Consider the following 25553-nt stretch of genomic DNA (forward strand, 5'->3'; position numbering starts at 1 on the left):
GAAAGCCCTTCGTGGTTCTCGGTGAATAAATTATTTGGAGTGAGTTTTCTAACACCTCCTACTCGGCTGTTCACTGTGGCTTTTTTTTTTTTTTAATAACTGTCTGCTGTAATGCTTTTTTTGCTCATGACTTATAAAGATATATAGTTTTGGTGCTGGACTTTTGACCCCTGCCTGCTCCCGGGAGAGACGTTTCTATCAGAATAATAAAAGGTGTAAACTATCTGTCGCCCCTTTTCTGGGCCATGAGCTTGTGAATGGCTAGGGCAGGGGATAAAAGATGATTCCTCCTGAGTATTCAGTGGCTTTCTGTATATCCTTTTCAACCCTGTCCTGTGCCCTTTGCTGAGGTTCTCTGGATTTCAAATAAGCCATTGTCTTTGGCATCTTGAGTAGATATGCAGAGCTTTCTATTTTCTCTTTTAGAAATAGGAGCTTTCAATTGTCCTTCTTGCTTTAGGTCCCAAACTGAGTGGCTTGCCAAAGGAAGCCTCTCACTAGAGAAAAGGAAGGCTGCCCTTGCTCTGTCTCATCCAGCTTGGTACCTGCAGGGGCCTGCCATTATTGGGAGGCTTTGGCTTCTTATACACCATCCCTCTCTGTTCCAGATGCCCTATGCCACCAGGAAGCATTCATTTGGCCTGGGAGCATGGATCAGTCAGTAAAGTGCTTGTCATACAAGTTTAAACCCCCAGCATCCAGAGAAAAAGCCGGGCACATCAGCAAGTCTCTGTGATCCTAATACCAGGAAGGAAGAGGCAGAGGATCTGTGAGGTCTGCTGTCCAGCCAGTGTGGCCAGTCAGTAACTGAGAGACCCTGCCTCAAAAATGAAACAAGACAAACAAATAAAGCAGAACAAAAACACAAGATGGAGAGTAATTAAGGAAGAGAGAAATAAGGCAGCTGCCATTGCCCCCTGTAGTGGCCCGTGCTCTTACTTGCTGCCCCCCTAGCCTGCCTTCATTTTTCACTCAGGGTATGAGGATTCTCCCACACAGCTGACGTGGTGACCAATGCCTCTAATGCCAGCCATCATTTGGGAGATGGAGGCAAGAGGATCAGGAATTCCAAGTCATTCTCCACTACATGTTGAATTCCAGATCAGCCTGTTTATATGAGACCCTGTCTCAAAAACATGTAAAAAAAAATTGTTTCATTTATGTCTTGAAGGAACATCTTTGTCCGTTCCTTACCACATGCTAATCCCTAAATACTGTCAGCTGAAAGTGCTTCAGGGAGAAGTGACTTACACAGTTTACAAGCTTTTTTAAAGCCAAGAAGATGAATGGATCTCTTCCTGGGTTCAGTTCCAAACTAAATAGATAAACAAGAAAGATACGAGCTCACCTGCTGTTTTGTTTTGCTTCTGCGGCAGGCTTCCTGGAGAAGCTGTCCTAGGGTGGGCAGAGAGTGAATGGAGGAGGATGGGGCGAGTGTTAAGCTGGAACAGGGAAGGACAAGCCCTCCCCTCCTGGTGAGTGAGTTTGAAACTTCCTCAGTGCTTGACCGAGCTATGGCACAAGCCAAACTGTTTGTGCTCAAACGCTGCTGCTGGCCTCCGGCCATGTGGCAGAGGTCAAGGTGCATAATCTCTTGCGCTTCAGTTTCCCACTCCTAAAATGGAGATAGCAGTGCTATTCTGCCTTGTGTATTGTGAATGTCAAGTGAGGTCACATATGAGGCCCTTTAAGCATCACTGGGAGGTAGATGATTCTTTTATTATTTATTGTTAAGCATTTTTGCTTACGTGTTAATATGCTGTAATATGAGAAAAGGCAGTTAGGCATAGTGTTGATAGAAAACTGAAGCCTGCAGTGATTGTTTCTAGACTGTCGAGGTGGGGAAATGGCTACTGGGAATTAAGCTTTGCTTAGGTAACAGTGCAGTTTCTTCGTTGTTTAAATACAGATCACCAAAGAAACTTCCTTATCATATACAGCATTTTGCCAAGCAAGACATTGGATAAAATATCTTTAAAGAACATTTTACTTTAAAAAAAAAACAAAAAACATAGGGTACTGGAGAGATGGCTCAGAGGTTAAGAGCATTGGCTGCTCTTGCAGAGGACCTGGGTTTGATTTCCAACACCCATACAGTGGCTCACAGTCACTGCAACTCCTGTTCCAAAGAGTCTGGTGCCCTCTTCTGACCTCCACACACGCTTGGCGAACAAGACATACAGGCAAAACATTCATACAATGAGAAATCAATAAATATATAAGATATTTAACAAGACTCTTTAGAAAGGGACCCATTCTTGAATCTCACAGATCAAGTGGCAGCTCCATTTTAAAGACATCCAAAGCATGTTCCTCCATCACTCTGGGTGGGAGTGAGCTTATTTGTACACTTAGTCTAGTTCAGCCTTTCCCAGGGTACTTTCGATAGGATTCTGTAAGAAATCAACTGAATGGGAAGTCTCTCTGAGCCTTAAAAGAACACTGTACCCAGTTGAAGAGGCTGGAGGCCAGAGCACCACCCAAGCCCAGGAAGGAGTTCTTGAACAAAGCAGTGAGACCTTGTCACTCACAAACAATTGGGCTGTGATAATTGGGCATGTCGCTTGAGCTCCCTGGACCTTTGTCTCCTCACTTGTGCACTGGGGAATGACCTCTTCCTCACATTACCTTTGGGTTGGTCACTTGGAAATTTTTAACTCCAAACAGTAAGCAGCAAGGACACAGTGGTGAAAGAAGCATCCTGTGGCCAGTGGAAATGTCTGCTTTACTGTTTAGTCTGGTGGAGTCAGGTGGAGTCACCAGTTAAATTGTGTAACTCTTCGTTGGGGACAGCCCCACTTGACTACCTGAAAAGGATGACACAGTACGGCCCTTTTAGTATGACAGAGATAGTAGCTCCTCTAAGCAAACAGAGCTATGCAGACGTCAAGGATCTGTATGAGGAGTGCTGAATGGGACAAGAACTGGGGCCAGTGACCTCAGCATTGCCGTAGGCCCTCTGTGTTGCTTTGGCTCCAGGATCCAGTACCTTGGCTTTCATAGTTAAGCATTCACTAAGTTTGTGATTAACTGTTTTTACCTGTTGGACCATGTTTGTGTTTTTGAAGTGGCTAATTTTGATGAGGAACAAGCATCTTGTGGTTTTTCACCTGTCTTCCCGTGTTTGATAAAAATCATTTAAAAAGTAAAGTTATGCCTATAGCTCTTTACATTCATAAATGTGGTCATGAGGCCAGCCCCAGGGACAGTTAGGAGTCCGTAAGTGTCTCCAGAAACCCATGAGTGCCCTCGTTTCCCCGCTGGCCATCATCAGGTCTCGTGGCCGTGGGTAGAATACAGAGGACTAGATAAATGGCAGCTGTGACTTGCAGGGAACGAGGTACCGAAAGTGAAACTGGGGCTCCTAAAGCTGTGCCCGCTGCACCCCTGTCCCCGGAGACGCCCGCGGGCTCCAGCTAAATACACATCTTGCTCACATTACATCTTATCCAAGTAAGATTTCCCATTAGCACAGCATAGAAGACGTTAAGGGCACAGTGATCGCTGAAACCCAGCAAGTTGTGTACGCTTGGTGCTGCCAGCGTTAGGAAGTCGTCAGTGTGTGCTTGAGTTTGGTTGCTGCTTCCATCGTTCTTGTCTCCTGCTTTTCTTCAGTGAGGCCTCCTTCTGTGCAGGTTATGCTCTCACCCTTCCTCCATTGATTGACTGAGAGCCTGATGCCGTGACCCTGCACTATACGGCACAGACCCTCCCCCTTTGAGGAGGGGCTCTCGTAGCCCAGGCTGGCCTTGAGCTCGTTCTGTGACAGGGGCTGACTTTGAATTCTAGGTACTGCTAAGTGCTCAGATTATAGGCTTGTGCCCCTGCACCAGCTGTACGTCTCTCTTCCGTGCGTTCCTTTGTCTCTGTTTCAGCCTCCATTGACTGAGTTCCTTCTTCACTCTCACCTGGACTATTATACAGCCTCCTTTGTGATTTCTGCCTCTGGTCCTTTGCCCAACTCTCTCCTCCATACTGCTAGAAAATAATTGTGTTCATGCAGCGTCCTTGTCTTCAGGGCCATTTACAGGCCTTTCTGCTTCTGCCCACTATGATATGTGGTTTACACACACACACACACACACACACACACACCCCACATGCATCATGGCACATGTGAAAGTCAGAATACAACTTGTGAGAGTCAGTTTTCTCCTTCTCCCGTGTGGGTCCCTGGGATTGAAAACAGGTCATTGCGCTTGGTGGCAAGTGCTTTTAACCTCTGGGCCATCTTACTAGCCCCCACCAGAGGATTGTTTAGTTTTTGTTGTGGTTGTTACAAACTTTGCTCTGAAGCTGAATATGATCACACATGCCTCTAAAACCCCAGCCCTCAAGAGGCAGAGACAGGAGGCTCGCTGAGCTTGAGGCCAGCCTGGTCTATATCTTCCTCTGAAATGATAGCACTTGTCCTCTCTGGCTTTGCTCATACCACCCTTTCTGTCTGAACATACCTGTCCAATATGAGGGACGCCTTCTCTCTGAAACACTTAAGCCTTATTTTTTTAGAGATCTATCTATCTATCTATCTATCTATCTATCTATCTATCTATCTAATCTACAGTATCCTGCCTGCGTGTACACCTGCAGGTCAGAAGAGGGCACCAGATCTCATTATAGATGGTTGTGAGTCACTGTGTAGTTGCTGGGAATTGAACTCAGGACCTATGGAAGAGCAGCCAGCGCTCTTTAACTTCAGAGTCATCTCTTTAGCCTTTTTTTCCCCCTCCATTGCCACCATGTACATTGCCAGCCATCTGTCTGTACAGGAATGAATGGAATTATCTTTTGTTCCTACTTCAGGTCGTTGTCTTGCTCGTTGGTTCTATGTTGATTATTGGGAAGTAGTGACCCCCCCCCACAATAAACTGTTTTTAGTTTCCAAATTTTGTATTTCACAGCAGAACACCACAAGCCTGACCAAGACATTTTTGCCCTAGTGCTTACAAGCAGGGCATAAGGCCATTCTTCAGGCCTGACGGAGGAACAAGCGCAGCCTGGGGAGGTTTTGTGTCATTTCGTAGCGGAGGTGAAAGGGTAACTGATAACACCGCAGAGTAGCAGGCTGTCCTCTTGTGTGACTCGCCAGCAGCTGTGAGAGCTCTCCCTGGTCAGAAGCTCTGCTTTGGACCCCGGGTTTCTGTCGAGAGCTCCTGCAGCAGCCCCGCAAGTGCAGTGATGGAGGAGGCGCCCTTGAGACTTGTTCGACGAAGACGCTGGCTTGAGACAGGTGTGGGGCCCGTGTGAGGACAGAAGCTGGGTCTCCTCCAGAATGGAGCTGTCTGCAGAGCGCGGGAGCAGCTGCGGCCTTGCCCTCATTCTCAGGGAGCTTCCTGGAAGTGGAAAGGTGTGTGCAAGCACTGCTTCGAGACGGATTATGGGAAAACACTGCCAGGCCAGCTTCCTTGTGCACTGTCTGCCTCCAAGGGGAGCACCGTCCGATGCAGTGTGTGTTGGACTTGTGAGTGCTCCCGGAGGAAACAGAAGACCCACAGTGAGGAAAAGCAGCAAGCAAGGGAGACTTGGAAAGCTCCCCAGAAACAAGAGGGGGCACCCTGTAACATGCGGACGGTAACACTGTCTTTTGTATTATCCTCATGATTGAAGAGTAACGCACTGGAAGGTTTTAATTCAGGTTGTGGTACTTTGTAAGCATTCAACAAATGCTTGATCATCTGCTTTGAACACTGTGAGCAACAGAGCACCAGCCACAGCTCCTCTAAGCAGGTTCCCTGGAAGGTAGTGAAGGCTCACAGAGTGGAAAGGGGAGTCCTAACAACAGGCCACGGAAGGAAAGACTCCTGGCAACTCTAGGGTCACCCAACTGTAGTGGAGTTTTATTTTTGTTCTTAGAAACAAGAATTTGGCTGGGCAGTGGTGGCACACGCCTTTAATCCCAGCACTCAGGAAGCAGAGGCAGGTGGGTCTCTGTGAGTTCGAGACCAGCCTGGTCTATAAGAGCGAGTCCAAGGACATCCAGGGGCTACACAGAGAAACCCTGTCTTGAAACAAAACAAAACAATGAGCGAGACAGACAGACAAGAATTTGGTGAACCAGCTTGGCCTATGTGCCCATCTCAGGGAGGGGCCAGGGTTTCCGGATCTACAGTGTTGCAACTTACTTTGAAAGCAAAGTAGATCCTTGGCATAAGGAAAGGTGGAGAGAGGAGGAAAGAACATCACCTCAGATAGGACTGGAATAAATGAGTCTCTTGGTCCTTTAAGTTTGATGAGGGACGCGCCCTGCTAGTCTGTGAAATAGCTTCTGCATGAGTCTGTTGGTCGTGTGATTGTGTCAGTCTCAACCTCTGTGACCTATCTGTTCTTCACTGATACTTCTCTTTTTTTCCATAAAATTCATTCTTAAGATGGTAAGATAAAATAATGATGATGATAAAAACAAATAAAAATATACTTTAACTCAGTGCAACACTTTCTTTATCATAATTACTACATTAGTATTTCATGTGTGTGAGTATTTTGCCTGCGTGTATACCTGTGTGTGCCTGGTGCCTGTGGAGGCCAAAGGAGCGCATCTGATCCCCTGAGATCGGAGTTAGCAGACAGTTAGAGCTGGGATCCTCTTCAGGTCCTCTGAAAGAGCAGCCAGAGCTCTTCACCTCTGAGCCACCTCTCAGGCCTCTGTTAATACGTTTTTACCTTTGTATGTAATTCTTTTTTTTAAATATATCTAATGTGGTTATCTTGCCACAGTTCTGGTTTTGGGGAGTATAATGTTACTTTTATTTTTGCTGTGATAACACCCAACAAAAGTAATTTAGCAAGTAAAGAAGGTGAGGAAGGTGTGGCCGCCGGAGCCAGGTGCCTGACTAGTCTGTGCTCCTGCAGCAGGAAGAAGAGTGCTGAGTGGTGGTGCTCAACTGGCGTTCTCCTTTTAGGGCCGAAGCCTGTGGTGGTGCATACGCCCGCCCACCCACACATGTAGGCATCTACCCACATATGCACACAGAGCAAGGGTCTTCCCTCCTTAGTGTAACTCACCTAGAAACTGCTAGGTGATTATAAGTCCAGGCAAGTGACAGTGAAGAGTGACCATCAAAAGTGAGGGTTTTTTTGTTTTGGTTTGTTGGCGTGTGTGTGTGTGTGTGTGTGTGTGTGTGTGTATGTATGGCTGGGTATTGAACCCAGGGCTCCACTGAGCTACAGCCCTGGCCTATGTTTTATTTGGTGACAATCAAGTTCCTCAGGGTAGCCTTGAACTCACTCTGTAGCACAGGCAACCCTTAAATTTCTGATCCTCCTGCCTCATCTTTGCCTCACCTTCCTGCAGTACTTGGATTACAAGCCTGTGGCAGCAGCCTCACTCACCTTCCTCTGGCTTCCTGTTTTGTGATTTGAGGTCTGCGCTAGACTCTGGTCTGTGCTTAGTCAACCCTCTCTTCCATCCATTACTTGTTTATTTTGCAAATGACTCTGCCTTGACCTTGTCAAATCTTGTCTTGTTCTTGTGACAGTTTCTCTGATAATTCTGAGTTGTTTCTGGTTTCCCCCTATTTCCAAAGCACAGAAATGAGCAACTTTTGCTTTACGTTTGTGTGATTCTTCATGTGTAAGTGGGAGTTTGGTTGCATGTGCCACTAGTGGACAGAGTTCTAACTGTAAGACGTAAAGAAGACCTAAACACAAAACATTATCACATCAAATTAAATAGGTAATCATTGTTTCCTGTCACAGACATCATCAGTACAGATTTTAAATAGAAGCCCTCACAACCACTTCCTTTTGAACTCTGGGTTACTCTGTTACAGGTGTTGACACCTTTGTTTGGATGAAACTCACCAAACAAGATACAATCTAAAGCTTCCAAGGTGTGTGTGTCCTGACCTTAAGTATATTAAGCTGACGTTTGGTTGACTCAAGATCTTAATGTCTCTCATGAGCTGCTTTTCAATGTTGTATTTGAATGCCTGGTCCACTGGATAAATGATTGAAATTTCCAAGCCCAGCCATCTGAACCATCTGACTGGCCTCAAACTCCTTTTGTAGACTAAAACTGACCTTGCCCTTCCGATTCTTTGGCCTCTCAGATGCTGGGATTACAAGGCATGTGCCACCGTGCCTGGCATCTTCTCTTGCTCTCAACTAGCAAAACTGGAATTTTAAGACATGGAGATAAGATGGCACCCTCTCAGTGTTCTGTAGGACGTGTTAATTGAGCTAGTTTAGCACTTGGTTATGTGGCCGGCTTTGAATCACTCAGAGCATATGTAGGCTTGGGGGCAAGTACTTTGGATTCTAGGTCTTTGAAGATGAGAAGGGACCAGTGTCCCTTCCACTAGTAAAGACAAGAAGATCTCCTGCTAGTGTGGGTGAGAACAGGAGAGCATGGCACGGCCGTGGAAAACGGTGGAGTTGACTCTGACCAAGCCCTATAATGAACGTGGGGAGACAAAAGGGAATGAGGTCAGGAAAATGGCCTAGGAAAATCATGAAGCCCCTTTCCGTGCTCTCGGAGGTTAAACCATGATCTCCTTCAGTCTGCGCCACAGTCCAGTCCAGTGTTAAGCAGTCACATAAACATCTTTAAGGGCTGCAGCAGTGAGAAGGGGACAGGGGCGTTGAACTGGCCTCAAATGAACTGGCATCTCTTTAAAGCCCATGGCCCTCCTTGAGAATACTCCCATTAATTAAACTTGTGCCTTGCGAGAGCCCTTTTTGCTTGTGTTCCCTGTTGGCCGTCTCATTCATTAATCTGCTGATTAGTAACCCTGAACACTTGCACCCCCTGTTTTTTGCATTCCCCTTTTAATATACTGAGCTGTTCCCCCGGGACATAAACTCCAGGACCCGTCCCTGGCCTGTTCATGTTTGTTTTCTTTGCCCCTTGTGCCTGCCTCTGCTATAACATTTGTAGTATGTGTTAAGTAATCCTTAAGGTAACATTTTTATTATGCCATAAAAAGTGCATGGCAAATATATTATAACTCATGGACTTTGTTTAAAAATGAACGGATAATTTATTGAGTGTGTTACATGAGCCTTGCTCCCTCCCCCATTTCAGCAGAGACCTGCTGCTCATTTAGCCTAGCCTCCTATTGAGTGCTCCCACCCTGTGACATGCTGCGAAAGCAGAGCCTTGGTTGGCTAGAGGTGACATCATAGTTTATGTACTCAATAAAAATTTAATTAAGTCATTACAGGAATTGCAGTCATCATTTAACCCTCTGATTTCTTCTGTTTAGTTTATTATTAAACATTCAGTAATAGCAGTCATCGAATCCTGATGGCTTATAAAATATCTGCATGAATTTTAATAGCTTAAATAAATGGGAAAATATGAGTAACTGATATAAAGGGAACCTTTCCCATGTGGTGGCTCAGTATGTATGGGTTTTTATAAAAAGCAAAGCATTATGGCCAGGATAAGATTTTAATAAGCAGACAGCCCAGCACCATCTTCTGCCGGGGACCTGTGTGTTCACAGGCAGCATGCTCCATATAGGCCTACCTGGCCCTCCAGCAGATAAATGGCTTCAGAGGGGGAGTGGAGTCTGCGATCCTGCTCTCATGGTAGCTTGTTGTGTGACCTGAGGCCTGTCTCTTCCCACATTTGAGCTCTCCTTTCACCATTCCTTCCCTCCCTCAGGGTCACTGGGCCAGGTGATCCCTGAAGGCCCTTCCAGCTTCGGAGCTAGTTGGCATGATGCAGGCTGGAAGCTAACTGCCGACCAAGCAGGCTCGGTAAATGTTTTCCTAGGAGCGGTGCCTTGCCTTAATGCTGGGCACCCCTGACGTGCTTTTTTGGCTCTGGTCGTCCTGCACAGTTAGGAGAGCACCCAGTACGTAGGTAAGAAAGAACATTAGTGGGTTTCTTCTCATCCTCCTGTGATAGAAGCAATGAATGCTTATTCTGGCCTTTGTCCCTGGCTCCTCCATCATAGCACATCGGATGAAGCAGCAGAGATATCGTAGTATATATTTGTGGAATTACAGAACCCTGGAAGGTGTTTTTTCAGCAAAAACAAAACAAAATAACTTGTCATTGGTGAGAGCTTGCTGTGAGTGGCCCCTGTGCTTGCTTATTTGCTTGCTTGTTTGTTTGGGGTACTGAACCCAGGGCTTCATACTTGCTGGGCAAGTAGTCAGACCTGAGCTCTGTCACCAGCCCTGAGTGGTGACCTTAAGGGTTCATTATCAACATGTCTGTCTTAGTCCCGGGCCAGGTGTTTGGGTGCCAAAATGACTCAGTCTTGCTTCCTGTGACCCAAGCTTGAGAGGCTCACAGACTGGGGGGAGAGACAGGCACATGAGCAACTCCAACCATACTGTGTACTTGGGGGAGAAGGACACACAGAACTCCGCGGGCACCAAGGAGCAGTGGCTAATGTGGCCTGGCTCGAAGGTGGGTAGGAAAGGTCATGGCTTCCACTCCCAGCTACCAGCAATCTCATATTTTCCAGCCCCAGACTTCACAATTCTCTCTTCACTTTTGAAAATTGTCCATGACTGTAAAGCACCGGAGCTGGTTTTAGTTTTAGTTTTGTATAAACAAACCAGGTCTTACTCACAGTTCCTTGTGTTTGCAGAGTTCGCTGCCGTTTACCAAGACTTCCAGGGTATGGTGTTAACCTAGTGAATGAATGCAAACGAACTCATGTGCTCTTGAAAACAGTTCTTGTGTTCAGGGCATTTAAAAGACAAAACAGCCTCAGAGAGGTTGGCTTGCTCAAGACCACATCCAAAATATATACCAGAGCTATGATTTGAATCCAGGTTTTCTGAGTCTAAAACCCAAATCATTCTGCCTCTTCTGACCTCCAGAGACCAGTTATGAACACTAGGATAAAAATCAGTCTTTGATTTATTATGTCATAGTTTGAATGTAAAGCGTCCCCCGCTAGGCTCCTGTGTTTGAGCGCTTAGCTTCCAGGTGATGGAACTGTGAGGAAGGCCGTGGGACCTTCTCTGTGTGTTGCAGGGGACAGGCTTTCAGGATTATACTGACCTCATTTCTGGTCCAAGCTTTCTGCTTCCTGATCCACCAAGATGTGAACAGGCAGCCCCTCCCCATCCCTGCCGTGTACCCACAGCCACATCTTCCATTGCTCTATGGACCATGTCCTCTCAGCAGTGTGAGCCAAAATCAGTGCTTCCTCCCTCGGGTAACTTCTTTCAGGTGTTGCATCCCAGAGATAAGAAAGTGACTATTTTTGTGATCCAAAGTGAATTTTCTGGAAGTGCAAGGTCCTGAGGGATAGAAGGAGCATCGGCCTTGAATTGGTGGTGGTCTCAGTTTTATCAGCATCAGGTCACATCCCGTCCGTTCCTCGGTCTCTCAGGCAGTCAGATCTGGGTGACTGCAGCGTATCTTTATCTGGGTTCTGGTGGGTTAGAGGAAACAGTGTGGGCGTGGAAAGGATTGTTAAGCAGGACTCTTAGTCTCCATGTGAGGTTCTAAAGGATGTTTGGCAGTTCTTAAACTTGTCAGGTTAAGTAACAGTCTCTAGGCCATGTTGTATCGTGATGGGCGCTCTGCCAGGATCCCACAGAAGAACAGCACATGGCCCCGAAGTAGACTACCACCTGGCATCCAAGTTTCACCTCTTGAAGACATTCAGTGAACTACACCCCGAACTGCAGCTGTATGAGGAGTTTAATCCACATCTCATGAGCCTCTCGGGAATTGCATTTCTACAACAGTCCCTTAGCATACCCAATGATATCTCCGTGTCCCCTCCTCCCTGCTCAGCATCTCACATGCCGTCCCGCTGCTCTTCACCCTCTCTGCCTTTCCCTGTCAGCTCATCCCGGCAGCCCTTGAGACATTCCCTACCATGGAGGGGCAGTGTTCCTGCCTTGTCACCTGACTGCGGCCCCCTAATACTCCTTTTCTATCCCCTCCCCCTGCACACCTTGTTTCCGCTGTGGGGGGGGGCATGTGCACATGAGGGTCGGTGTCTGCAGAGATCAGGTGTATCAAATATGCTTAAGACGGGAGGTACAGGCAGCTGTGAGCCGCCTGACTCCACAGGGTTGCTGGGAGCCAAACTTGAGTCTCATCTGTGTTCACTCCTGTCTCCTGGGCCAGCTCTGTAGCCCCTCTCAGGGCCACTTACATGTGTCCTAATACAGTCTTCCTCAGCCCTCCAACATGAGGCCATTTGCACTAAAATTCACTTGTATTTGCACATTTGTAATAGGATTTGAGCCATTGGGTGGCAGTAATTTTGTTTTGTTTCACTAAGAACTTCCAGACCTGGTGTTTGAAAGATCTGAATGCACATGATTAATCCCAGCACCTGGGAAACAGAGGCAGGCAGCGCTCTGTGAGATGAGGCCAGCCTCATCTATTGGGCTAGCCAGAGTTACATAGAGAGCCCCTATCTAAAAATAAGACAAACGTTTAATTGCTAGAGCTGGAGAGGTGACTCAGTGGTTAAGACCCAAATGGTGACTCACAATTGCCCGTGATTCCAGTTTCAGGGGATTCAGTGCTCTGTTCTGGCCTTGCTGGGCACTGTACACGCATGGTGCACACACAGACAGACATAGGAAGATCATAATTTAAGTTACACTTATTTATTTGTGTGTATGTGTGCATGCACTCGTGTGGGGGTTGGAGAACACCTTGCAGGTGCCATTTTTCTCCTTCTATCATATGGGCTCTGGGGACCAAACTCCAGTTCTCAGGCTTGGCAGCAAGCACCTTTGCCTGCCAAACCATCTCAGTGGCCCTTTTGTTTGTCTTTGAGACATGGTCTCATGTAGCCCAGGCTGGCCTCAAACTCATTATGACCTTGAACTTTGGATCCTCTGAGTGCTGGGGATTGTAGGTGTGATTAGAAAACCTTACAGGGGTGCTAAGGTGCAGCATAGGGATTATACCGCACCTTGGAGTAGTTTTCACAGCCTCCCCCCACTAGGCTGTCCTCCCCTGTAATCAGACAGTTTCTGATGTGTTGTGTTCATCAGAACATTTGTGTTCACCAAACCAGGCATGCAGGTGAGGACCCATCCATTAAGATGAATGAAATTTGAACCAAAATCTAAAAGAAGTGGCATTTTCATTGTGGAGGATCCTGATAGCCAAGGGGATTGGAAATGGACTGCCAGTTTAGACTGAGTTCCTGGCTCTCTGTTTTAGCAGCCTGTGACATGCTTTTCCTTACTCTCATACTCTTGTTTTTGTAGGTCAATTCCTATATCCTAAAGAAGAACATGGCCTTCATGACAAACAATTTCTATGCGTCAATCTTGGGGTATGACGAGGTAAGATCATTTGCCAAGCCTTAAGCTGGCTGCAGTAGCCTCCTGCCACAAAGGCCTGCAGCTCCCTTCTCTTCCATTCCTCTTCCTTCCTTTATAAAGATTCTTTACATTTCTGTGTATGTGTCTGTGGGAGTGTCTGGCACGTGTGTGTGAGGGTGCATGTCAGTGCCTTCGGAGGCCAGGAAAGGGCATCGATCCGCTGGGGCTGAAGTTACAGGCAGTTGTGAGTCACTGACTTGATCCTCTGTTAGTGCGCCGTGTGGGGCTGGAGAGACGGCTCAGAGGTCAAGAGCACTGGCTGTTCTTCCAAAGGTCCTGAGTTCAATTCCTAGCAAACACATGGTGGCTCATAACCATCTATAGTAAGATCTGGTGTGCAGGCAGAATGTTGTATAAATAATAAATAAATATTAAAAAAAAAAAAAGAGCACTGTGTGCCTGTGGCCACTGAGCCATCTGTCCAGCTTCTAATAGGTCCTTTGAAGAGGGCATTCAGAGGAAGCTTTGAGGACCGTGCTCTCTACTTGCCATTATTGCTTAGTATTTATTTCTTCACCTTCATCAAATGCTTGGGAAAGAGAGCACTGTATAATTTGGTCAAATATTCAGCTAGTTGGCATTGAGTGCCTGATGGGTACTGGATGGGGGCACAAAAGTGTATCATATACTGCCGTGGCCCCAGGTCTCCCCAGAGAAAGCAAGACACTCATATGTAATGACATGGTCTGTGGGACATAATGTGTACTGTTTTATTTTTCATTTTAAAGCAGCACGTGCTCATGTGTATGAACTTTTTATGTATGTATGTATGTATGCCTCATGAGTGCCTGGTACCCGTGGAGGTCAGAGGGGGCAGTGGGTCCCCTGTAACTGGAGTTAGGACAAATCTGAGCCATCATGGGAATTGAATCCAGTTCCTGTGCAAGAGCAGCAAATGCACTAAGCCGTTGAGTCATCTCCTCAGCCCTCCACATGCTCATTTGATTTAGTTTTTTCCAGACAGGGTTTCTCTGTGTAGCCCTGGCTATCCTGAAACTCGCTCTGTAGACCAGGCTGGCCTCTAACTCAGATCTACCTGCCTCTGCCTCCTGAGGGCTGGGATTAGAGATGTGCGCCACCACACTTGCTGCATATACTCATTTTAAAGTTCACACAACTGAGTATGTACCTGCTTGAGTACAAAGACCCTATTTCTGTCCAGCCCCGAGGAGAAGCCGTCAGAGTTGGGTCTCCTTCCTATTGACCTGTGTGTAGACAGCAGTTCCTCGCTTTTATGCAGTCACACCTGCACACTTACCTGCAGAGCACCTTATTCCGAGAGCCATTCCTGTTGAGTGTTCACAGTCTCAGACTGGAACTCTGTCCCACTGAACACCACTTCCCCATTTCCTCTTCCTCCCAGCTCCCGGAAACCACCAGTTTACTTTCTGTCTCTATGAATTACGCTAAGACCTCGTGTGGGTAGAATCGCATAGCGTTTGCTCTTCTTAGTGGCTTGTTTCACCTAGTAGGGTGTCTCCAGGTTCATCCATGTTGTATCCCTGTCATTTCCCAGCCCTCCAACTTTATCATGGAAATTCCAAGTGTGTAGAGACGTTAAAAAGATGGTGTAATGAACTCCTGTATACATACTTGCTGCGTTCATCATACCTTATTTTTTCTTGATAAATGATGTGCTTTTTTAAACTCGTTTTGCAGTTAACTCCTGACTTACTGCAAGCACCACTCCTCCTGGGAAAGGGTCCCTACCCTTCCCCAGGCTTAGCTCATTCCACCTGCCCTGGGTGCTTACAACACTTGCTAGCATTAACTGCCTGTCACCTGGCTAGGGTAGATTTTTTTTCCCCCCGGAAGCGACAGTGCCCAGTGTGTTTCTGATGACTGATACAGTGTTTGGCTTGCAGTGAGGAGGGGAGGGGGGCTGGGTGTGGCTCAGTTGGTAAATTACTTGCCTAAGAATTCACAAAGCCCTGGGTTTGAGTTCCTGAGCAGAATGAAGCTGAGCGTGGTGGCACATGCCTTTTCTCTGAGCTGGCATGTTCTATCACTGATTTATTCATGTTAGGGATTGAACCCAGGGCTCTATGCTAGGCACGCTCTCTGCCAAATTAGCTATGTCTCAAGTCCATTGGAGGCTTTTCCCCCTTCTCCTTTTCAGGATTTCATGCATGCATATAATGTTTCGATTAAACCCATCTTCCATTCCCTCTCCTACAATTTCTTCTTGTTAGCTGGTGCTTCAGCAAGCACCCAGGTGGCATGAACAGGAAAGCTTGGGAAATATGCTAATTACCTGAGGTACTTTCTAGAAATTTCAGTGTCAGGAACGCGTTACCCAACTGGTATGGGTGGACAGCCATTTTTCAGAACATTCTATAATCAAAAGATTCTCAACTTGTCCCAGTCCAGCTATCTGTTACTGTTTTGATCTCATTAAATAAACTACACATCCCCATACTCTTGGTCCCGCTGCTGTTCAGTAGTCGTGTGCCAAAGGCTACTGTGGAGGACAGAACCGCTCTGCGGCGAGCCCTTCCCTGTGTGGCTCCTGCTTCCCTCCCTGGCTTTCTGCTTTGTTAAGTTCAGATGCTTCCCAGTATCACAGGCCTTCTGTGAACTGTTGTATTGTCACAAGCCCTGTCTATCTTCATCTCATTGCCTGTCCTCCAAGGGAGGCCTTTGACCTCGAAGCCCTGTGCTAATGCCGAGACTGATAAACACTCTCCTGGACCTGGAGTGCTGAAGTCAGTAGCCAGGAAGGGTCAGCATGTTACCTGGAAGGACTCTCTGTGTTTCATGCATTTTCCCCTCGTGGTTAGGATGTGCTACAGCTCTCCACATACTCCCCACTTACTCCTCCCTCCCTCCCTCCTTCTCTCCCTCCCTCCCTCCCCCTCCCTTCTTCCCTTCCTTCTTCCTTCCTTCCTTCTCTCCCTCCCTCCCTCCTTTCCTTCCTTGTCTGCCTGCCTGCACGTGTTTGTGTATACCATGTTCATGCCTGTAAACAGTGGAGGCCGGGAGAGGGCACCAGATGCCCTGGGGCTAGACTCACAGATGGCTCTAAGCCACAGTATAGGTGCTGGGAACCAACCCCTATCTGCAAGTGCAGCAAGTGCTCTGCACTGAGCCATCTCTGCAGCTTTGTTTGTTGGCTTTGGTTTTTCAAGGCAGGGTTTCTCAGTGTAGTTCTGGCTCTCCTGGAACTCACTCTGTAGACCTGCCTGGCTTTGAATTCACAGAGACCTGCATAGGCTAAGCGCATAGTGGCAGCCACGGGTCCAGGACAGTGCCGTAGCTTTCTATCTGTTCCTCTAAACCAGACACCCTAATTTTCTGAAGAAGGCCTTCTTTATGTCATGAGGTAAACAGCAGATACCCTGTTAGATTGTGGGAAATTAATCCTGCACCTCGAAGCTGGGCCCTGAGTATCTCTTGCCTCATCTGCTGCCTGACTTTCAAACTTGCACATTTGGTGAGGCTCCCGCTTGTTTTCACTGGGTTACTGGCAAGCTGCAGCTGGGCTTGGTGCTGGCGTCTGTCATTTTCACACACTAGTACCCTGTGCCAGCGCTGTATGATGGCTAGGCAGGCCCCATCCCTGACCTCAGTGGTGCAGGGAGGTTCCTCTTTCCACACCGGTTACCTTGATAACCCCTGAGCCTCAGTACTTATCTTTCAGGTGGGAGTAATGATGCCTATGCTGTGCTGTAGGCAGTCATTAGATACTGGCTGGCAAAGTCTGGAACAGGCTATTAGCAGGACTGACATGTCCTGTATCCCCCCTTTCCGTCTAACTGCTCAGGACCCCCGTGTATGGATTTGCACTGTCCCAGCCACCTCCCCCTGCTTCAGGGATCCCTGATTGCAGCAAGCCCCTGTGACACTCCCACCCACCCCCTTCCCATGTCACATAAGTGGGTCTCAGCCAACAGCATCCCGCCTGTGCCCAGGGCACTTCACACACAGGCAGCCTGATGTGTTAGCAGATAGCTTGCAGGAGGAGGATGTGTCTGAGCTTGTCTTTGGCCACCATTGCCATTGTTAGAAGAAGCGGATTTCCCCAGCTCAGCCATCACACCAGGACAGTCTTGAGCTGTGGAGCTGTGAGGGTTTAACAGACAGCATCTTGGGCAGGTGGAATGTTTTCCCACCTGTCTGTTAACTCCCCACGCTATAGGCGGAACCTCTTTGACAAGCTGGTCTGCCGCCCACACCACAGGGCCCATGAGGCAAGTCCACTATATAACATGAACTAAGCGCCCCTGTGTCTTTGTAAGGCTTTTTACTACATAGAAAGCCTCTCCTGGACATTGTCTCTTAATGCTTACAACTCTGTGGGATAGGAGTTTTCAGGCTTAGCTGACTCAGACCAGAGGTTCCAGAGGGGCCAAGGGCCTCTCAGAGGCAACATTGCCACCAGCACTGAACTTAGGTGGTTTGGCTCCCAGATCCTACGGTTGTCTCGGGTATATCAGCTGCTAATTAAAGCATGCTCTTATTTATTGTACCCAACATATTTAACTTTTTAAATGGCTTTGCAGCCGGGTACAATGGCACATGCCTGCAATTTTTGCACTTGGGAGGTGTAGGCAAAGGGTCAGGAGATCAAGGCCCCCCTTGGCTACATAGAGAGCTTGAGGGCAGCCTTGGGTGACCCTGTAAAAAACATCCAAAAACTGTGCTGGAGAGAGCTCATTCAGTTAAAGTTACCACCAAGCCTTATGAGCCGAGCCAAAGCCCAGGGACCCACCTGGTGAAAGGAGAGAACCAAACCTTGCAAGTTGTCCTCTGACCTTCACATGCTCTCTGTGGCATGTGCACACCCAAACCCACATGGCTGCAACATCAGTAAACGTAATTATTTATAAAAGCCTTTGCTCTCTTGTGTGGAGGTGCTAGGAACTGAATCCAGAGCTTTGAAGATACTAAGCAAGCACTCTGCTGAGCCACACCCCCGGGCCACATTACCTCATCTTGGTAATTCGAGAATGCTATAGGTAGAGCAAGTATTTTCTTTTACCTCCTGCTCAAGTCCTGAGGTTATAGGCATGAACCACCACACCCATTCTAGAGCAAATGTTTTCCGCACTTTGAGTATCCAAGAAGCTAAAGACTCAGGTTTAGCCGCAACCATTGAAACTGAACTCAGGCTAAGTCCAGCTTTCTGAGTCCAAGGCAGCACTTGGGTTCCATGTCCCATTTTGGTACAAAGACAGAAACACTTCTCAGGGCCTTTCCCTTCTGTTGCCTTCATCCTCCCTGCCCTAGAGGTCTGAGCTAGAAAATGGCTATAATTGGCCTCTATAATATCTGGGCTTCCAAACAGGATTCCCAGAGCCAGGAGAGGCAGTATTGGGCACATAGACAGGCTCTGAGCATGGCCTCCTGTGGCCATGGCAATCCTACTAAACAGCCTGTTCCTCTCTTCAGGGAATGTCATGGGCTGGTCATGGCCAGATGGATAACAGTGAAGGCAAGGTACCTAATTCCCTTTCCTAAAGAGCCAGCTACCTTGCAGGTGTGTGACCTTGGACCAAACAAGCAGGAGCAGTCCACACCCATCCCCACGCCCAGGCAAACATGGACTTGCAATGCTTCTAGCCCACACCTTGTGAATAGCAGCAGAAGTATGGCTCCTGTGCCACCCTTGCTGGGCTTTGCAGACGTTCATTGTCTAGGCCAAGCTCAGTGTGCTAGAGGCAAACGGACCATACCTGGAAGGGTCTGTCAAACCTGAGTGCCAGCTCTGCATTATTTTAGCCAGTGCCTTGACCCTTGGCGTCCCACGTTCTTCTGTGTAAAGAGAAGCGTTGGGGGCTGGAGAGGTGGCTCAGTGGTTACGAGTACTGGCTGCTCCTCCAGAGGATCCAGTACCCACATGATGGCCCACCACCACCCATAACTCCAGTTCCAGGGAATCTGACACCTTCTTCTGGTCTCTGAAGGTACCAGGCACACACATGGTGCACTTGCAGGCCAAACCCTCATGCACATAAAATTTACTTTTAAAGAAGCACTCGGAGGCAGAGGCAGTTTGTGAGTTCTAGCCTGGGCTACATAGTGAGTTTCAGGCCAGCCAGAGCTGCACAATGAAATCCTGTCCCAACAACAACTCCCTTCCAAAAAAGTTTGGGCCAGATGTTCTCATAAGCTCTTCCATTGCCTTCTCGCTCCTTCTGAATCCTTTCTTTGGTCTCCTGTTCAAATATCCCAGCTTTTGTGTGGTGGCTCCTCAAGGCACTTCCTGTTCTGTGTTCCAGGGGATCCTTTCAGATGACCGTGGGCTAGCTGCTGCCCTCTGGAGAACCTTCTTCAACCAGAAATGTGAAGACCCTCGACAGCTTGAATTGCTGGTGGAATATGTGAGGAAACAGGTTAGCACTGTCGCCCTCAAATGAGGCAGCATTTGAGTTTTCTTGAGTCACACTATGGAGTCACGGTCTTCGTGGGTCGTAAGAGGCCTACTTATCAGGAGGAGTTCAAAGGCTTCTGACCCAATCACATAAGCAGCAAGCACTGATAAAGAGGAATCGTTTTCCTTCTTCTTTCCTTTCTTTTCCTTTCCTTTCCTTTTTCCTTTCCTTTTACCTTTCCTTTTCTTTTCCTTTCCTTTTACCTTTCCTTTCCTTTTTCCTTTCCTTTTACCTTTCCTTTTTTCTTTCCTTTTACCTTTCCTTTCCTCTTCCCTTCCCTTTCCTTTCTTCTTCCCTTCCTTTTCCCTTCTTCTTCTTCCCTTCCCCTTCTTCCCTCCCCTTCTCCTTCCCCTCCCCCCTTCCTCTCCCCCCCTTCCCCTTCCCCTTCCCGCATCTGGACTTTATCCTAGTGGTGCACACCTTTAATCCTGGCACTTGGGAGGCAGAGGCAGCAGGCCTCCCGGCCAGCCTGGTCTACATAGAGTTCATCGAATCTTGTCTTTTCAAGACTGTTGCTATCTTGAAAAAAAACAAAACAACAACAAAGAATGAGCATGTTACATGTCCAGCTATGAACTAGGCCAAGGATCTGAGGATGGAGGCGGAGAGGAAGGGAAGAGCGTTCTGCTTTCAGAAAGCTGTGGTTACTCACTGTTTCATTACTGCTGGGTCTGGGGGTCTGGGTGCTGTGCTAAATACGCCCTCAGTCCTGGAAGATGGGGCACGAGGCATGGTGACACTCAGTGTGCCCATTTTGTACTCATGTGGCTCCTCTGCTCCTGACTTCCAGCAGGGCCAGGCTTCCAGCAACACCTAACAAGTACACCTCCAGTTCTCCCCCTGGCTGCTCCTCTCAGTCAAGCAGGGTCCCGTGTGAGGCCCTCCCCCTCTGGCTTTTCAGGGCTCCCTGGGAGCTCTTTGGGAAGGACTACTTGAGCAAAGTAGTCCTTTCCCCAGCCTGAGTGGAGTTAATCCCTATCTCCTGCCCCAGATCCTGCTTGGGTGGGAAGCACATGCCTTCCGAATGAATAGATTCACTCATCCTTAGGTGGAGCATGGAGGCTTTTCCCGGGTCCCCCAGTGGTTCACCCTACACGACTGGCCTCAGACCCCAAGCGGAGTGAATCATTTAACCACTGGAGGCCACCACAGCTGCTGCTGACAGCTCACCAGCTTGAGCTGTCTCTGAGTCACACCTTTGCTTCATGCCCTTGGCCCCCGAGGCTGAAGGGCTATCATGCCATAGTGATCCTTGAGTTCACCTCCATGGCCGTGCTGGCCTCCAACCACCAGGAAAGGGAAGGCCAGATCCCAGCTCTAGAGCAGACAGGGCTGATAGGACTGGCTAGTTGCCTGCTGAAAAGCTGACATGCTGAAGCTGTTGATAGCCAGATGGTAGGGAACTCCAGAAGTCCGGACTGCTATCTGACTTCTTCAGATGGGCCAGGGCCAGGGGGGAGGCCCTGCGGCTAGAGAGCCTCACCCTCAGACAGGAGTTGAAATTGGCAAAGCAAACATTGTTTTTTGAGAGACCTGCCCAATTTTTCCTTCTGTCCTGGTGGACTTGTGCCAAAGGCCATGACAAGGCATAGCTAGGACCTCGCCAGGGGCCAAAAAGAAGAGTTTGCCATAACTGATGTCCTTGGGAGAAGTCGAATTTGGCCCCATGGGATGTAGGCAAGAGCAAGGAGCTTTTGATGGAGACTCTAAGGCAGTTCTGTCCTGCCTTAGAGTGCTGCTGCGTCAGGCCTGACTGAGAGCAGAGATTAGGGACTCAGTCCCACCCTCAAGGAGCCAGACAGGTACCCAGCAGGCCTGGAGTCAGTCAGTCAGTCCATAGTGCGACCGTGTTCAGGAGGGTGCTGGGGAAGACCCGGGAAAGGCTTGTTCTGACTGGGTGTCAGGGCAGCCCAGGAAGGTGGGCCCTGAGCAACCTTTGGTGCTGCACGTCCACTACTGTTTGGTGACCAATCCACAGTCATGTTGAAGTTAATCGACCCAGGAGGTAGTCAAAATAATGGCATCTGGGGGAGAAGCAGGGGAGCTGAAGAGGCGCTGGCTATGGTGTGCTTGCCCTGCTTCTCCGGCAAAGCTGGACTTCTGAGGTGAGAGGCTGGGGCGAAGTTCAAGGTCATCATGAAATACAACACAAAGGAGCAGTGAGCTCTTTGAGGAGGGGACGATCTGGGCTGTAAGGTGAAGAAGCCCTCACGGTCTCTCTCCCTCTCCCGTGAGGGAGCCTGCCCTGTGGGGCCGGGCAGACTGGGCCCGCTGAAGGGTACGCCTTGCTGTTTGCTCTCCCCCGTGCCCCATGAGATACACATTTCCAGCTGCTCTCAGACAAGGGGACATAGGTTCAAAGCTGGCCACCAGTGCCACCAGGGAAGGGGAGAGTAGACAGGGTGACTTCTGGAAATCACATGTTCTAACTTCTTGGCCTGCAAGAACTTTGTAATGAGGGTGTAGCAGGGGTTAAATCTTCCTCACCTGCACTGGGTGCAGGAAATCTGATTTGCAACCCCTGTGAAGGGGTCACTTGACTGCAAAGGGGTCGCAGTCCCCAGGTTGAGAACCACCACCCAAGGTAGTGTTTCTCTGAGTCTCGCTAAGGCAGTAATCTTGGAGTTGGACAGCCAGGTCACCACTGGACCACCTGCGACCCTGTCCTCTCCCCAGGGAGGCTGTGCCTTCCCCAGTCACGTGAGCCCCTATCCACTCTGTCCACTTGCTCTCTCTACTTGCAGATGCAATACCTGGACTCCATGAACGGCGAGGACCTGCTTCTGACAGGGGAAGTGAGATGGCGCCCTCTGGTGGAGAAGAATCCACAAAGCATCTTGAAGCCCCATGCTCCTACTTACAATGACGAGGGTCTTTGAGAGACTGGTCCCTCTGGACGGTTGGCTGGCTGGTTTTGAGGAATCCTCCAAGGAAGAAGTGCCTATTTGTCCCGGGACCCTGAAGAAGGTGGTCTGAATTGACTTTTGAACAGCACCTGTTGAATACTCGGCCCGTTTGTGTTGAGTTTCTTCTTCCTGATCCCAGGAGACTGATCCGGTGGGGGTGCTGCTGGGAGGTCCTCTCGCTCTTCTGACATGTCCCCTCCTTCAAGAGAAGCCCCAAGCACACTTCCCAAGTCCCTCCAGCAACACGCGTGACTGAGAGCTCTTTGCGAAGGCTGAGAAAGGGATGGGTAGGTTAGAAAGGGGTGCCCTCATCAGGGGCCCCTGTCCCTGGAAGCAGCTTATAATGCTTCTAAGTCAAGACGGTGACCATATACTATCCCCCAGCTGTGAGCCATGCGGTTCAAGTAGCCATTAAAAAGAGACGTTTTCTGCCATGGTTCTTCTTTGTTCCAGGATCTTTTAGAAACATAGGTAAAGCCGGGTGTGATGGCACATGTCTTTAATCTAAGCGCTTGGGAGGCAGACACAGGCAGATCTCTGAGTTTGAGGACAGCCTGATCTACGGAGTAAGTTCTAGGACAGCCAGGGCTACACAGAGAGACCCTGTCTCGAAAAACCAGAAGAAAAGAAGGGAAATGTAGGTGAGAGGCAGGATGCGCCAAGCTCAAGAATTAACTCCAGCTCAGTTAGAGGCGGCGAGAGAGGTAGGTCAGGGACTCTCTGCTCTCCTGTCTCCAGGTCACAGAGAGGAGTCACTGCCTGGGCAAAGCACGGTCTGTGGGCATGTTCTCTGGGACTCGGGAGGTCTCTGAGGATCAAGGGGCTTGTACATCCTAAGTCATTTAGAAAGAACAAAAGTCCCTTTGTCACCCAGAGTGAACTGGGGAAGGAACACACTGTGTCTCTGCTCTCTCAGCCTCCCTTTACATGAGATAGTGTGGCAAAGAGTATATTCTTCCTGGCCTGTTGGTACCACCCCAAGCACCCGCCATAGGCCAGCTGCTGCCCGCTCCCCGCTGTGTAAAGCATGTGCTTTAAGGGGCACTTGAGGGGCCTCTTCTCTCCTCTCTGAGAGTTTGGGTCATCTCTTGGAAGGTTTTCTGAAATTGAGGAAAGGGGTGGGACCCGTCTCCCCCCTCCAGCTTCCTTCATTGAACTTGCTATAAAATGAGTCATATAAAGAAACTCTATACTGTGAGGTATACGCCACTTCTGTGAAAACATTACAAATCAAGCCGCCCTCTTGGTTTATTTAAGATGCTTTTGTTGCAAGCGGGGCTCTGGGGTGAAGCGTCCTCTGTGAGTGTGAGATAATAGCACCTTGTAACTCATTACATCTGGGCACTATTTACATAAACCAGAGGCGAGCCAGGCAGGAATTTGCTGATTAATTTATTTTTAATGGAGTGAAGTATGCCATGCACCAAAATAAACTTTACTGTGTGTACCTAACTGCTCCTGGAATGGATGGAAAAATTAATGGAACAGATTTTGGCTCCTAACTCTGCACATTAATTCATATATAAAAGTCATTTGAGCATTAACCCATTGCTGCCCAGGGCAGCTCCCCAGCCACAGAGCCCAGCCTAGCTACTGGGCTTTAGTGTCCTGGAGCCTCGAATTTGCTAGCAACTTTAAAGGTCATCTGGGCCCACCATGGTACCCTTGCCCACCTCTCGTAGGCTCTGTGTTCATGCTGAATCCCGAAGCAGAAAGCGGCCTCTGCTTGCAGAGCTTGTATCCACAGGATTCAGGATTAGGGTTCAGCAGCTCTTAACACAGAGCCCTGCTGTGAGTCTCTGGATCCTTATTCGTGGCCGTTGCCAGTTGCCACACCACAACCACATCTTCAAGACAAAACTCAGGTACTTTATAGGCCGTGGGCTCTCCGGTGGGCTCCCCCTTCGTTCAGCCTGACTGTCCAGGCCTGTCATCCATCTCTTCCCGGAGCACACTGTTTCCTCTACCTCATTCCTCCTGGTGCTCACTAAGGGGATCCTAACCCCCGAGTACCACCTCCTCGCCCCTGCCCTCCCCCCCCCCCCCGGCTCCAGCAGGCTTTCCATGCTGCTCCTGTAATGGCCTCTCTAAAGACACTGAGGTGATGTTTTCGTTAACGTCCTCCTTCCATGCTGCAGGGCTGGCTGCAGCCGTGGAGAGTGGCGGCTGCATTGGGAGATCTCTCGCGTGCACTGTCCTGCAGTGTCTGTGCACACCTGGGTGAATGAGCGAGAGTGGGTGGACAGCTGAGCCCCATCGGTGCAAGCCCCGGCTGGGCCAGCGTACTCAGCAGCGATGCTTCAACGTCAACCAGCTCCAAACCCAAAAGCCATTTTAAAAACAGGGCATGGGGCCAGGGGACATGTCACACAAAATTAGTGGAAGGCATTTCCTGTCCCTGGGAAGACTGACAGCTCTTCAGGAATGATTTTTGTCACTTTTGGTATACTCCCAGAAGGGGGCAGAATAAGTTAAGAGACACAGTTATTAAAACAAAACAAAAAACTCGGTATGGCTGAGGCACAATTGCCTCGAGGCCAGCTTGAGTTATAGCGTGAGACCCTACCTCAATAAAAGAAAGGGCCATCGAGGCACTTCAGTGGGTAAAGATGACTTGCTGCTGAACCCAGTGACCTCACTTAGATTTCTGGGGCCCACGCGGTGGGAAAGAACTGAGGCCCTCAAGTTGTCTTCTGTCCTCCACCCTCCATAGCATAGGTGAGCCCCTGACACACAATGTTTTTTAAAAATAAATGAACGAAAGAAAGAAAGGGAATTGTGAAGCAAAGCAAAGTTTGAAATACAAAATGCAAGTATTACAAGGAGAGAGGGAAAACAATTACACTTGAAATCCTACCCAGAGGCCTCCAAGACAATACAGGCGATTGCTGTTGCTCTGGGTTATCCAGTAAAACTAGAATGAAGACACCACACACTTGAGTTGCAAGACGAGAGAAATCAAGTTGGAGCTGCCTTCCTGCTGGCTAGTTTTCGTCGTGTAGAA

At 48.7% G+C, this 25553-nt stretch overlaps 1 protein-coding gene across 3 annotated transcripts in view; it reads left to right on the plus strand.

The window, feature by feature from the left end:
* LOC110550542 (ubiquinol-cytochrome-c reductase complex assembly factor 1) overlaps positions 1-24001 on the plus strand; it is a 79693-nt gene extending 55692 nt beyond the window's left edge. For all 3 annotated transcript variants that reach the window (XM_021640483.2, XM_021640484.2, XM_060382986.1), the window contains 3 exons: positions 13153-13230; positions 19491-19604; positions 22388-24001. In XM_021640483.2, coding sequence (XP_021496158.1) covers positions 13153-13230; positions 19491-19604; positions 22388-22522 — 327 coding nt within the window. In that variant the 3' untranslated portion in view covers positions 22523-24001. The remainder of the gene's footprint in view (positions 1-13152; positions 13231-19490; positions 19605-22387) is intronic.
* Positions 24002-25553: the final 1552 nt, after the last annotated feature.

This window comes from Meriones unguiculatus, chromosome 4 (assembly GCF_030254825.1).
Source record: "Meriones unguiculatus strain TT.TT164.6M chromosome 4, Bangor_MerUng_6.1, whole genome shotgun sequence".
Lineage (NCBI taxonomy): Eukaryota > Metazoa > Chordata > Mammalia > Rodentia > Muridae > Meriones > Meriones unguiculatus.